This window comes from Myiozetetes cayanensis, unplaced genomic scaffold (genome assembly GCF_022539395.1).
Source record: "Myiozetetes cayanensis isolate MyiCay16 unplaced genomic scaffold, myiCay2020 scf15, whole genome shotgun sequence".
NCBI classification, from domain to species: Eukaryota; Metazoa; Chordata; class Aves; order Passeriformes; family Tyrannidae; genus Myiozetetes; species Myiozetetes cayanensis.
Window position 1 is genome coordinate 7,841,308 of NW_026087159.1, and position 13,664 is coordinate 7,854,971.

The window sequence follows — 13,664 nt, forward strand, 5'->3', positions numbered from 1 at the left end:
TGCATATTTTAACCTAATAATTGTTCTAATTGTCAAAACATTCTGTAACTTTCATACTTGAGATGTGACATTTATTCCTGTAACTACTAAAAATCCAATCCACAAAGCTACATATTTTAAAAGTTTTAAAGCAAGCTGTTACATGTATATTTAAAGATTAGACTTCAGGATAATATCATTATACTGAGCAGTCCAGCATATGAAAGGATGGGGCTCATATTAAATGTGATGATAGGAAGAAATAATTCTTGACTGTGAGGGTGGTGAGGCCCTGGCATGGGTTGCCCAGAGAAGCTGTGGCTGCCCCATCCCTGGAAGTGTTCAAGGCCAGGTTGGATGGGGCTTGGAGCACCTGGTCTAGTGGAAGGTGTCCCTGCCCATGGCAGGGGGTTGGAATAAGATGGTCTTTAATGTCCCAATCCAAACCATTCTATAATCTTGTGAAAAGTAATGAGTTAATATTAAAACACTGAAAACAGGTTCTAAATAATGTCACCTATAAACAAATAGGAATCACAAAAGTTCTGTTTCGGTATGAAGATTACAATGGTGTCTCAGTTTAAAGTGCATGCATATTTTATTTACTAACAAAGTTTTACACAGAATGAGGTCTTGGAGACAGAGGATTTGCTTTATCAGTTTCAATCAATATAAGTGCAAGAAGCAATTGCAGAACTGGAGTGTTTATTTGTTATTGAATATTGTGACAGCACGTTGATAAAACACTGGAAATTTACACCGAAGGAAATCCTTTTTCCTTCTCCCCCAGATTAACAAAAAGAAATAACTTCCTCACCTGTAATCGAAAGGCCTGTCTCATGGGAAATGGGTACTCATGGACACAGAACTGTCTATAGATTGACAGAGGGGGAAGTTTTGTCATCTTTAATCTGCAAATATTGCATAGAGAAAAAACACCCTTGGTATGTCACATCAGTGCAACTGAAAACATTTTACACAATCAACAAGTACAACAGTTATCTTCATTAGAACTGTATAAAATACTAAAAAGGAGACTTAAGAGGGGCATAAATGTTCTCCAAAACAGTCAGAAAATATTTCTGTCAAGAAAATAAGATCTTTTTAGATCTTTAGATTAACACTACTTTGAGTAGCAACCATTTGTCATTCATGACCCTGAAAAGGCACTCAACATCTGAACATATGAACAGAGAAGACTAATAAAACCTGGCTTAGAAGCCTGCAGGAATCACCAGTATTGAACACTGGGGGAAAATCTATCTACCACAAACAATTACAATTATTCTTTTTTATTACTATTTATTAGAGCAGAAGTTACAAACATGGGTAAGAGTCTATGTAATGAAGGCAACATTTTCACATTAACTTAGTCTACTGACATGTAATAAATAAAGCATAATAAAATGAAAGCTGCAATAATCAGCGTATTGAACTTTGAGCTGGTCCTCTATATCTTGCTAAGGAACTTTGTCCAAAAGCAATTGTGGCTGTCTTCTAGATATAGCCAGCTGAATAAATATGGATATAACTCAAGCTCCTAGACAGCGTTTTCACATTTTTACCTACATGCAGCACAAGTCCGACAACATTTCACAATTCCTCTGGAAATTATTTGTAAGCAAACTCGTACTAAATAGCTACCTCACCACATGTGCCTTCAAAATTTTGTGAACAAACTGTCAACCTGCATTTACAGGGGACTGTCAGCAGGCTGAGAAGCATTGCCCTTTCATTATCGAACACTCAGAGCTTTGCTTAGACGACCATTCAGATTCCTGGGAGCACTACATGGAGCACAAGTTCAGTGAAATCCTTCCTCCCAAAAACCAGCAAGTTTTCCGAAACACCTCTAGAATTGTGAATAGAAAATGAGCATTTTTCCAGTGTGGGTTTTATAGAAGATGGGACTTTTTTCATACTGGAAATCTATTACTTCACACAATCGAGTATATATGTCTCCCACACCTTTCAGCCCCATCATTATAACAATCTGATTGAGGAGGCACTTCATGTGCTTGCTCTAGGATTGACAAGTACGTTTTTTTCCAATGACACATTATTACTAAATACTGCGACTTTGATATTTACATGATTCCCTACATTTAATCAAAGTGTAACACTCCAAGATCTCAATTCATGTCCTTTCAAATTCTTAGCAGCTGGTCCATGAAAGTTTGTCTGGCCCTGGGGAAATTTTTGGTCCTCTCTTATCCAAAAGGCAAACACAGATTCTGCTTTTGTGGCTCACTGCACCAGTTAGATATTCTAACCAAAGGAATTACCTAAGCAAAAAAAAACCCCAAACCAGTATTTCAGATACCTTTTAATGATCAAAGGGCTTTCTTCTCCCACTTCTGTACAAAAAATTCAGAACTATTATATCATAGCTGTTCAGCATCCTCTTCTGGGTTCTGTTCCACAGAAAGTATCTGAGCAAGGGTTTGTCTGAATTATCTCAAGAGGAAAAAGAGGGCATCCTCTGACGTCTGCGTCCATCTCTCTTCTCAGCATTAGTTTCCTCTCATCTCCTGTAGATGAGAAAAAGTTACTTGAAATGAGTTTGTCAAGCAGGAAGGGAAAAGGATCTGGGGAAGTGACTGTAAAGTATCCACCAACCAGCCTGAAAGGGCTGTAACAACTGCCAGGAGCAATCCTGTATGAAGATCAGATGATTACCTACACAGAAGTTCACTCACCTCTGACAATACTTCCCACACAGCTGTGCCACATATTAAGTGCCTATCAATGTTTTATTTGTCTAAAGCATGTTGTGCACATGGGTGTTGTTTTAACAGAATAAGCACCCATCTGCAAACGCCCCTGCCAGATACTTTGCTACCCAATTAAGCAGATGAATACTACTCTTCAGCTGCAGCTGTGTGTACTGTTTCTGAGCTAAACTGAACAAATCTGTAATTGCAGAGAAGCTGCACTGTTTCTTTATGCCACAGTTACAATTTTTAAAACTCTTTTTAAAAACACCATTCATCACTGTAAGAACTGTGGCAACCTCACCTGCAGAGTCTGTCAAATTCAGTCCCCTTAGTTGTGGTGTCCCTCTTTCTCACCTCTCCTCTGGAGGGTCTCCTGAAGGGGTGAGCCATCATGAGGGGTAACATCTGGTGCTGCCAAGGCAGTATGAAGTGTCTTGAATTTCACTTTTTTGTGGAACATTTTCTTACATTTTCTCTGTATCTTTCTGAGTGATTCCAGCTGCATGCAACTGTCTGTCTCTGAAAAGCCACATTCATCTGATAAAAAATCAGGAGAAAGCTTTTTTCGCTTTTTCTTCATTTTATGAGCATTTCTCTCCTCTTCCGTGGATTGTCTCTCACTTTTCTGTCCTTCATGTCTTAATTTACTACTAGACCTCTTGCATGACTTTTTAAGCTTATGTTCCCACTGCCTTGCCAAGCCCTCATGGACAGAATTAGAACAGGAGTTACATTTGTTGGTTTCCTTCTCTTGACCTTCCAGAGCTACATTTTTATGGTAAACCAGCAATTTCCTTTCCCCACCTCTTGCAGGCAAGCACCCTCTGTTACAATTGCTGTGAATTTCTTCACACCATTTTTCTGCTCTCTTCATTGAGCTGCCACATCCCTCTCTAAAGCACTCAGAGTCACTGATCTCTTCCAACAAATCCTTTAATCTGAAAGCAGATCTACATGTTTCGTATGGTACAGCGCCTTCATCTCTACCATCTTCTCGTCTGAATTCCTTATCACAGGTAACAGCAGCGCACTCCAAAGAATGATTCAGAACAGCATGTGGTAAGTTATCAACAGAGAGTGAGTCATTCCTCTGCACTTGCAACTTTTTTGCAAGCTTGCCCCCATGGACTTTGTTGTCTGACACTTTGTCTGTTGATTCAAGTTCCCCAACAGTGATGACCAGTCTGTAATTACTGCTACAATTTGTTTTGTGGAGGTTTTGTGCAGGACTCACTCCTCTGAGATGCTGCCCATGTTTGTTGCTCAAGCTGGTGTCAAAACCACCACTGTCACCAGACACCACTCTCTTCCACCAGGACTTGCTCGCCGTGTTTTTTGGCTCTAGGCAAACACGTGCATAGTGTGGTGTCTGATAGTAGTTCAGTAAATAATGGATGAATTCATCAGTCTCGTAAACCTTTTGCTTTTTGCAAACATCTTCCTCAGGCACTGCCTGTGTGTGAGCTGCATTCAGCGCTGGGTGGTCCCTTCCACCGAGAGGTTCGATGACCCTGCCGTCCGGGGTGACCGTAATCAGCAAAGATCCACAGCCAGAGGAGTCGCACAGGTCTCTGCCAGGCAGCCCCTCAGAGCCCGGCGCTGGAGAGGGCTCATTTAACACCGTCCTGACTATGTGACAAGCAGATGCATGGCAACTACTCACATCTCCCTCCTCACTACACAAACCACCACCTTTTCGGGTTAACAGGCACTTAAACTCTTCCTCATGTTTCAGCTCTTTGTGCGTGTGATAGTGGGAGTTAATCAGTTCCTGGGGTATGTCTTTTAATGCTGTTTCAGAAAATGAACTGTCCTTCCTTACGCCCAACGAAGGATCCACTTTTTGACTTGCCAACTGTGAAACCAAGAGAACAGAAGTTCATTTAACACGTCACCTTCATAACTAAGAAGGCCAGTGTCAGGTATCACAGGGCCCTAAAATTCATGCAGAATGGCAAGGGTAGTCTCTGACTTCAACTCATAGTGCATTATAGACCTCTAGAAATATTTTTACATCTAGGACTGGGGAAAACATACACTTGTTAAAAGCTTGTAAGCTAATCTTTTTGAACAAATAGCAAAGACAAAGTCATGTTAGAAATCAAAGCCCCAGAGAAACTAAAACCTGTTTTCATTTAAATTCTTCTTTTTAGCCCAAAGCACTAAACCTCCAAACATTAATCTGTGTGCAAAACACTAAAATTTTTCTCACTCCTCTACTCCCTTTCTCAAGACATTAGCTGAATCAAACTGAAATAAACTTGATAGATTAGTGTTGGCCCTCCAGAAAGAGAGGCTATTAGAAATGCAACTGGCATAATCTGTGCCGATTTAATTCAGTCACTTGTAGACCTGAGACCAAAACAAGCAGAGTCCCCATCCCAAAACTGCTTCCTTGCAATGCTGGATAAAGTCTAATAGAGCTGATACAGACCTTCCACCCCTATTTTTTATTCAGTAATGAAAATGCCTCAGGAAAGCACCAAAAGCAAAGTTTCTCGCTGCAAATGCACTACATTTGCTCTCAGGGAAAGACTGAGAAGAGATTGTCACAAGACACAGAACTCAGGCCTTCTCAGTGTTTGGTCAGCCCCAAGGAATTCTTCTCAATAGCATCAAGACATCAAATGTCTAGTGAATTATTCAAGCTCTAGTAAATATCCTTCAAAATTTAAAATATGTTTTAAAATAGTCTTACTTTCACACGATTTAACAGCACTGTAAGCAGTCTGACAGACTCCACTCTTCTCTGAGCTAGCAGGGATTTCCTTTCTTCCCATTCAGGCATATTCTCTGGCCACTGCTGTTCTTCAGCTGGTACCTTCTGCTGCTTTGGGGGATGTTTCTCATCTCCATCTATCTGCCTCTCTTCTCTCCTCTCGAGCTTAGCTTTCTTTTTTCTCTCTTGAACTTCTTTTCATCACCACGTCTTTTTCTAGGTAATTATCAATATGGGACAATTTAGATGACACTTGTTTTACAGACTGAGTCCTGGAGAATTGGATATAAGTCTTTGAAGTGCTAATAATAAGCAACCAGTCGCCAAGAATCTCATGTGGCTAACAAGGAATCTTGTTTGTTAAAATAACATGTTTAAAAAAACATGGCATAAAAATTACACACACACAACTGATGCCCACAGTTAGAAAGTCCTTTGTTTCTTCAAATTGTTTGTATTCTAATGTTTTCTTTGTAAGCACTGCCAAGACAACAGCATCACATGATTCTTTGTCTCCAAGGACACAACTAGAGACTAATCATTTGGATCTAATTCTTAGATTAACAAATCTCCCCTAAGATTAGCAGGAGGGTCCCATTTAAGAGGTATTACCAGAGTAATACGGGGGTTATTGCTGAGCAGAGCTTACCCAGAGCCAAGGCCTTTTCTGCTCCTCACCCCACCCCACCAGAGAGGAGGCTGGGGGGGCACAAGGAGCTGGGAGGGGACAGAGCTGGGACAGCTGTTCCCAACTGACCCAAGGGATATCCCAGACCATGTGGCCTCATGCTCAGCAATAAAGCTGGGGGAGAAGGAGGAAGGGGGGACGTTTGGAGTGTTTGTCTTCCCAAGCCACCATTACCCATGACAGAGCCCTGCTGTCCTGGGGATGCTGAACACCTGCCTGACCTTTGGAAGTGGGCAATGAATTCCTTTATTTTGCTTTGCTTGTGCACATGACCTTTACCTATTAAACTGTCTTGATCTCAACCCATGAGTTTTCTCACTTTCACCCTTCTGATTCTTCCCCCATCCCACCAGGGACTGGGAGGGAGAGAGCAGCTGCTGTAGGGTATAATTACCAGCTGGGGTTAAACCACAACAGGCTGCCACTGCTTTTTGGGAACCTTGCCCTGCAGAAAGTAGATCTACCAAATAATCAACGTGACACATCACAAAAAGCTCCATAAAATTCAGGGAACAGTGTTCACACAAATAATAAGTGTTTAAAAATAGTTTTTAAAGAAGCAGTTGAATAAGGAAGAATTAACAGCTAAACCTTTTAGAGACCTGGCATGCTATGCTTTCACTGCATGTCACTATGCTATGCATTCTGAGTGTTGGGGTTTTTTAAGACATGAAGGTATATAACATGATTAATTACTAATGACAGTTTAGGATGCCATCCAAGCACATTATCTAGAGAATCAAAACTTCAATATGCTACTATTACTCATATACAAAATTTAAGAACACTGCCCTAAAGATATCAACAATGGAAAAATAACATGTAAAAATGGGTAAAGACAGAAAAGTATTAATTTCTAGCTTTGGACCTTCCAGTCATTGGGAGGCACCTAGAAATGCATGTCACTTAATTTTATTTAAGGGCTTAAAGACATTATTTATGATGTTGCAGCATAGAGCAGTACAAAAAGTCCATGTGCAGAAATCTTAAGCAATCAAGCCTCAGATCAATTTGAGAGAGAAAGCTCTCTGATTTCACTCTAGGCCCACAGAGTCATAGAATAATCCCATCTGAAGGGACCTCGGAATGACTCCAGTCCCACCTTTCTCATAATCCAGACCCTTGCATCTGATGCCTTACACAGAATTATCATGATGCTTTTCTTTCTGACATAAATTAACAACTGATACATACATAGTAGTGTTTCAAGTTCTCCAACTCCTGTTTCCTCAAAGCCTGGATTTTCACATAGCTACTCTTCCTCTATTTTACTCAGTATGAGGCAGTGTAACAAATCTCAAGAAAATGGGACATTCTCTAAAAATATACTCTCACCTTTCAACCCCCTCTCTTTTTTTCCCCCTTTTTCGAATGTGCTCCTGTTCTTGCAGCTTTAGTCTTTTCAGGCTTCTCTGTCTTATGGCTCCTTCACTAAAATGCCTGGTTGTATCAAAAGTCACCTGTCACAGAAGAAGCAGAATCAGACTTAGTAGTCCAGTTTGCTGTGTATTTTTACAAACACAGACAACATGCTGAGCAAATGAGAGACCCCAGGAGACTCCCAAAGCACCACTACACTCATGAGAATGTCTCTCTGTACCCTGACATACCAGAACATCTCCCACAAATGTACTGAGGAAAAGTTAGTGTAATTAAAATTAAAATAAAACAACCAGGAATCTCTGGAAGCAGCAGCTACAGCACAGACTGCAGGACTGAACTGCTCCTCTTAGAGGACTGCTGCCAAATGCACTCAATCAACCATAACTTTGTCAGACAAGGCTGAATCTCTCAGGATTAATCTCTGCATACAGGAGCATACGTACATAGACACACCTTCAGTATCTCACATAAGCAAAGCAGATACACCCAAAGTACTTACTACAAAACTGAAGCAGTCAGTAATCTCTAGAATCCTTTCTTCCCACTATGCATTAAGATGAAGAGATTCCTAAAGCTAAAGTGCAATACCAACTACACTTCTTCCATCACACTAAGATTTGTGGTGCAGCAGGTTAAAGCATCCAGGACACTGCTGTTGCAACCTGTAGAGATATGAAAGTCAAGCCTGAAGAGCAGTTGCTGTACCCAAAACCTTGTTCTGTTTGGCAAGTACATCTCCTATTAAACCAACTGGTATTATCCTACCCTTGCAAATCTTCCTTCATTTATATCCTTACACCACCATGGCTGCAATCACGTTGCTACTGTTGTAACAAATCACCTAAAAGTAAGCCCAAAACTCTCTTCATAGAGCTCAGTAAGCTAGAGTGGTTTGGCAGTGCACATTCTTACCCTTGTTCTTCTTCGCAGCCAGGTGGTCTTCAAGCACCAGAAATGTATTTCTCATCATGCAACTGTGTACAAAGCACAGAATTATCTACTGCCTGATCTGCTGAATTGCCGTTCAGCAGCATGGCCTTTTGGAATCAACCCTGACACATCAATAAGCTGTTCTCTTAGGCTTTAACTGTTCCAAATGAATAAATCACAAGGAAATTGACATTCTACCCCTTTACCAAATTATTATTATTTCCTTTTAATCATTCTGTTATAATATTTGGAACACATCAGCCCTTGCACTAGGGTTTATTACAATAACTGCAGGCTGCCTTTATCTTACAACACCCTAATATGTGTTACCTAAGTTCATACTTTAAAACAAAATTACACTCTAGGGAAACATTAACAACCTGGCAATATCTGACCTGAAACACTCATACAGTCCACATGAGCAACATGCAAGTAGCAGAATACTTTGATCCAAAGGTGTCCCTCATATTTGCTCACAGTACTGCTAACTCAAACAGCTCTTACCATCCCCAGTTTCTCAGCTGGTCACTCATGCCAGGCCCTGGGCCATCACAACAGTTTCAGAGACCATACCATCAACTAAGTCAGGAAAGAGGGTTATCTTGAAGAAAAAAAAAATAAAATATTTTGCCAGGTTACTTTTCAGACAACTAGTTTCCCTGCCCTCAAGCCCAGAGCAGTCCCAAAGCCCGAGAGGAAATATCTTAATTCTGCAGAGGTGGGTATGCAAGAGCAGCTACCAGCAAATGCAACGTGGCAAGTATATGACTTGATACAAAGCAGCAGAGAGTTAACCACACAGGGAACAAAGCTGCAGTTGTTTGGCCTGGAGAAAAGGAGGCTCAAGGAGGTCCTTAGGACTCTCTACAACCACCTGAATGGAGGTTGTAGCCTGGGGGTCAGTATCTTTTCCCAGGTAACAAATGACAGGACAAGATGAAATTGCCTCAAGTTGCACCAGGGGAGGTTTAGATTGAATGCTAAGAAAAATTTCTGCACTGAAAGGGTGATCAGGCATTGGAAGAGGTTGGAATCACCACTGCTAGAAGCGCTCAAAAGATGCGTGGTTGTGGCACTTGGGGACACGGTTTAGTGGTAAACATGGTGGTGTTCCCAGGTGGACTCCACGAGCTTAGAGGTCCTCTCCAACCTTAGTCATCCTATGACAAACGTCTACCAGGAGAGTCACTTGCAGAAGTTTAAACAAGAGGTTTAAACCGATTTTTAACAGATGAGAGCAGTTTATCCAGCTAGCTCTGTGCAAAATCAAGTGAAAAGGAGAGATAACCAGATGCGTGACTGCTCGCACAAACATCTCAATAAAAGGGGCGTTTCGAAGCGAACGCTCCCAGCACCGCCGTGCCCCATCCTGCCTGCCCGAGGTGGGGATAGAGCAAAGCGCCCGCCAGCCCCGGCCCGAGGGCCGCCGGAGGCCGCGGTGCCCGGAGCTCCGGCGGGTCGGTTGTGGCCGCAGCGGAGCCCGGCCCAGCCCCGGCGACCCCAGGGACGGCGACCGGGGGGACCTGCGCTCTCTCCAGCCCCGGGGAGCTGCGGGCCCAGCTCCGGCCGGTCCGAGCGCTACGGCAGCCACGGGCCGGGCCGGGCCACTCCGGGCCGGGCACGGGCCGGGCTCCTCTGGCCGAGCCCGGGGCCGCAGGAGAGGCCAGGCCAGGCCAAGCCGGCCCGTCCCGGCGGGCCCGCGGGCTCCGTGCAGCCCCGCCGGGCACCGCTCCGCCCCCAGCGCCCGGCGGCCGCGGAACCTTCCCCAGCCGAGCAGGGCACCGCACCCCCCGCCCGCCCGGCCCGGAGCGCCCCCCGCCGGCAGCGCCCCGCCCCGCTCCCTCAGGGCCGGCCTCCCTTACCCTCCGGCCGCGCTGCACCGCCGCCCCTTCGCGCCACCACCCCGGGGCGGAGCGCGGCGGCCGCGGCAGCGCCGGGGGGACCCGCCCCTGGGGCGCGGCTCGGCCCGGCCCGGCCCTCCCGCTCCTCCCGCTGCTCCGCCCGCCCCGGCCGCGCCCCGGGATGTCCTGGGGTCACCGGCATCCCGTGAGAGCCCGGCCCTGCCCTGTGGTGGTCGGGGGTTTCACGGGTGGTTTTGAGGAATGACTCGCGAGGTGAATCCCGGGTGGTGCTGGTGGGCTGCTCTTCTGCCCAGCTCTTTGCCCTTGAGGGTTCGCACAGCCCCGGGCTGCCCCTGCGCGCCCGGCCTCGGCTGCACCCTCCTGGACCCCGCATCCTCGGCCTGTGGGCATCGTGTGTGGGCAGTGTATTAAAAATATACCAAAGAGAAAGGGTTGCCCCTCGGCAGCTGCCTCATTCGGGCAGTGGGAAGGCCTAGTTGTGATACAATACGCTGTTTTCCTTTGTCCTGCAACACAGGTAGCTCATCCACTACTGCTTACGAGGGTTTATGTCTGGCCTTTCCCTGTTTTAGCACTGGCTTGTAGGTGTTTGCCCGGTGGGGACGCTGTGCCTGTGTCTCAGCACAGTACCAAGGCTCCCAAGGATGCCAGCACATTACGCATGTGCTGCTGGAGGTACCAGCGCTTCCCAGCCCTTGGCTGTTCTGCCTCTGAGATCCCCAGTGGAATTCAAGGTAGGGTAGCTATTCATTCAAATACTCCCTTTTTTTTCAATGTTGCATTTGTATCTTGCAATCTTCCAAACGTGACTCTAAAACATAATGTATTTTTTATCTCTCATCCCTTGTGTTAGACACTTTATCTCTTCTCCTGGGGCAGTACAGTTGTAAATATGATGGGTGATGATCATAGGAGATACACAGGGCTTGGGCTGCAGGCAGAGGGTCATTTGCCATAGTGGAATATCCTGCCTGCTGGGACTGAGCACTGTCCTGGAGCAGCATGGAGAGTTACTCTGGGAATGAGCAGGAAATTGTATTTCCTCTGGGAAAGGAGACAGGGAAAACTGATGTTAAGGAAATCACTCTGGCAATGTTCTCATGTTATGAAGAAGTGTCTTGTCATATTAATTAAACATGCCAAAGCCAAAACTAATAAAAGGATGATTCACTTTTACACAGTGGATGAAAGAAATCATTCCATTTTACAGAGTGTACAATAAAACTGTGGAAATCATTACTATAAAGAACATGGGAGACTGAGCACCTCGCTTCAGGTGCAGGTTTGATGTTTACAGAAGCAACAAGACAATACAGAGTTGTTTTGCAGATACAATTTTAAGCCAATATTTGTTATCTCATTGTATGCAAAAGATATAATGGTGAGACATTAGGAAGAGATCTTGAGAGGATAATTGTCGCATCTCTCCCTCTTGCAGAAGAGTTACACTTCCCTCTGCACCCTGCAAGCTTCTAGGCTTTATCCCATCTGTTACCTACCTAGATTTGCTCTACTCTTACAAAAACTTTCTTCTTAAAACTGGACGTAGCAAGGAAAGAGGAAACCCTTGCCTGAACAAGTCATATGACATCTTTGAAAATCAGTTCAGGGAAAACTGGTGTAGAGCCAGCTCATTTGTTTGTTCTGGGTTTATTGTCATTTAGCTAAAGTGGATTTGAAGTTAATCAACTCTAGTGCAGAGAAATTGCAACATCCTAACCAGCTACATTTCAAATGGGTTTGCTTTAAAACCTGGAAACCAATGCACATAGGCAAGCTTCTCTGGGAGCTTCAGGATTACGCTGGGGAGGAAAATGGTTGGAAGAAGACTTGAACATGAAGTGTGTTTAAGTATGTGAAAGGAAGAATCTTGGCTCTGGTTCTGTTTGTGGCTTGGTTATGTCATTCCAGGAGCTATGTCTGTATGTTATGTACTGCTCAAGTAATTTAAAAGCTAAGGTAATTTTCCCTGTTGAGACTATATATCTCTCTGCCTCTAGGTTGTACAGTCTATAGAAGAAATCAAACTTCAGAGTTGTGTTTCATTTTGAAATAGAACACTGAGACCTGTTCCATGGGACAGCAGGAAACCTGCACAGTTTCAGTTCATGAATAAAAGTGATACAACCTTGCTTCATAGAGATGGCTGTCACTGTGGGTTTGACTCGGGAAACTAATTTGTGCACTGCTGAGGTATTCTTTCCCTAGATGCTGATGTGATCAGTTACTGAGTCCAGCTGACACTGTGAGTCGCTCTTGGTACTGAGAGGCAGCTCGTGATGAAGTCACAGGAGTAACAGTGTGAGGTTCTATTTCTGGCTCAGTCACAGACATCCTGGGTTATCAGAGGCAAATCTGCTAATTTTTGCTATCAGGCGTACAGACAACCCAGCTGCTTGCTAGAGTGGCTTCTCCTCTCACCACCAATGAAGGAATGGACTGAAAGCACGTTGTGCTCTAGGAATCTCCAGCAAATGTCCTGGAAAGCAGTGGCAACTGAATGCTTCTGAGCAATGGAAATGGGAAGACTGGATGGAAAATACCAGTGCTCAGAATCTTAAGCAGAGGTTTGCCTTGTGCAGATGAGCAAGAAAAGCAAACCTCAGCAAGAGATATCACCCTTTTATGGTTAGAAGTCTTCTGTTTCCAAGCAGTATTAATATATGGTGAGTTACATCCATTTATCATTGGTTTTTCTCCTCTCTGGTGATTAAATGGTTTCTTCCTACCAAGGAAATACAAGACCAGAAGTAGTTGAGCTCCTGGCAACTAAAGAGATGTCTTTTATCTCTCTTATTGATCTGGGAATACTCCATTGGATCAGGAGCAGAGCATTCTTGCCAAAGGCAGGCTAAGGGCCACTTGATACTATTCTGTTGGATGCACTGTAAAAAGATACTGAATGTAGGTTTCAATTTAGGCGGGTTTTGTTTGTTTGTGAGGTTTTGTTTGTTTGTTTGATTGATTGATGGTTTTTTAATTACAAGAAACAGAACAGTAACAGCAAACATCCTGTTTTGGGGCAAATCACTGCTACTGCCTTCTTGCTACCCATTATCTCCTCACTCCATAGATCCTGGTCACTACTTGTATCTCGATTCCACTTTCCTCTCCCATATTCCTGTACCCTTTTTCCCTTTTCTCTGGTAGTACCTCAACAAAACCTGAACTAACTGACCTTGTAAATCTCATTAATGCTTTTCACTCTGTCCCTCACTTTTAGCATCAACGCACAGGGCTTCAGAAGCAGAACTCATTAGTTGGGATGCGGTGTTGCTGTCCACGTAGTGCAGTGAATGAGCAGCAACCGGTGGATGCATTTGATCCCTGTGGGAGCATGTAAAGACGAAGGGGAGTGTCCTGAATGCGCCTGAGTCACTTTTTAC

General features: G+C 44.1%; 1 protein-coding gene across 1 annotated transcript; it reads right to left on the reverse strand.

The window, feature by feature from the left end:
- Positions 1-558: 558 nt before the first annotated feature.
- LOC126637531 (A-kinase anchor protein 17B-like) lies at positions 559-10,651 on the reverse strand. Its single transcript, XM_050310878.1, has 4 exons — positions 10,454-10,651; positions 10,279-10,365; positions 3,051-4,551; positions 559-2,510 (listed from the first exon to the last, which is right to left on the reverse strand). The coding sequence occupies exons 1-4, from the start codon at positions 10,649-10,651 to the stop codon at positions 2,374-2,376; spliced, it is 1,923 nt and encodes a 640-aa protein (XP_050166835.1). The 3' UTR covers positions 559-2,373.
- Between the last annotated feature and the right edge of the window lie 3,013 nt (positions 10,652-13,664).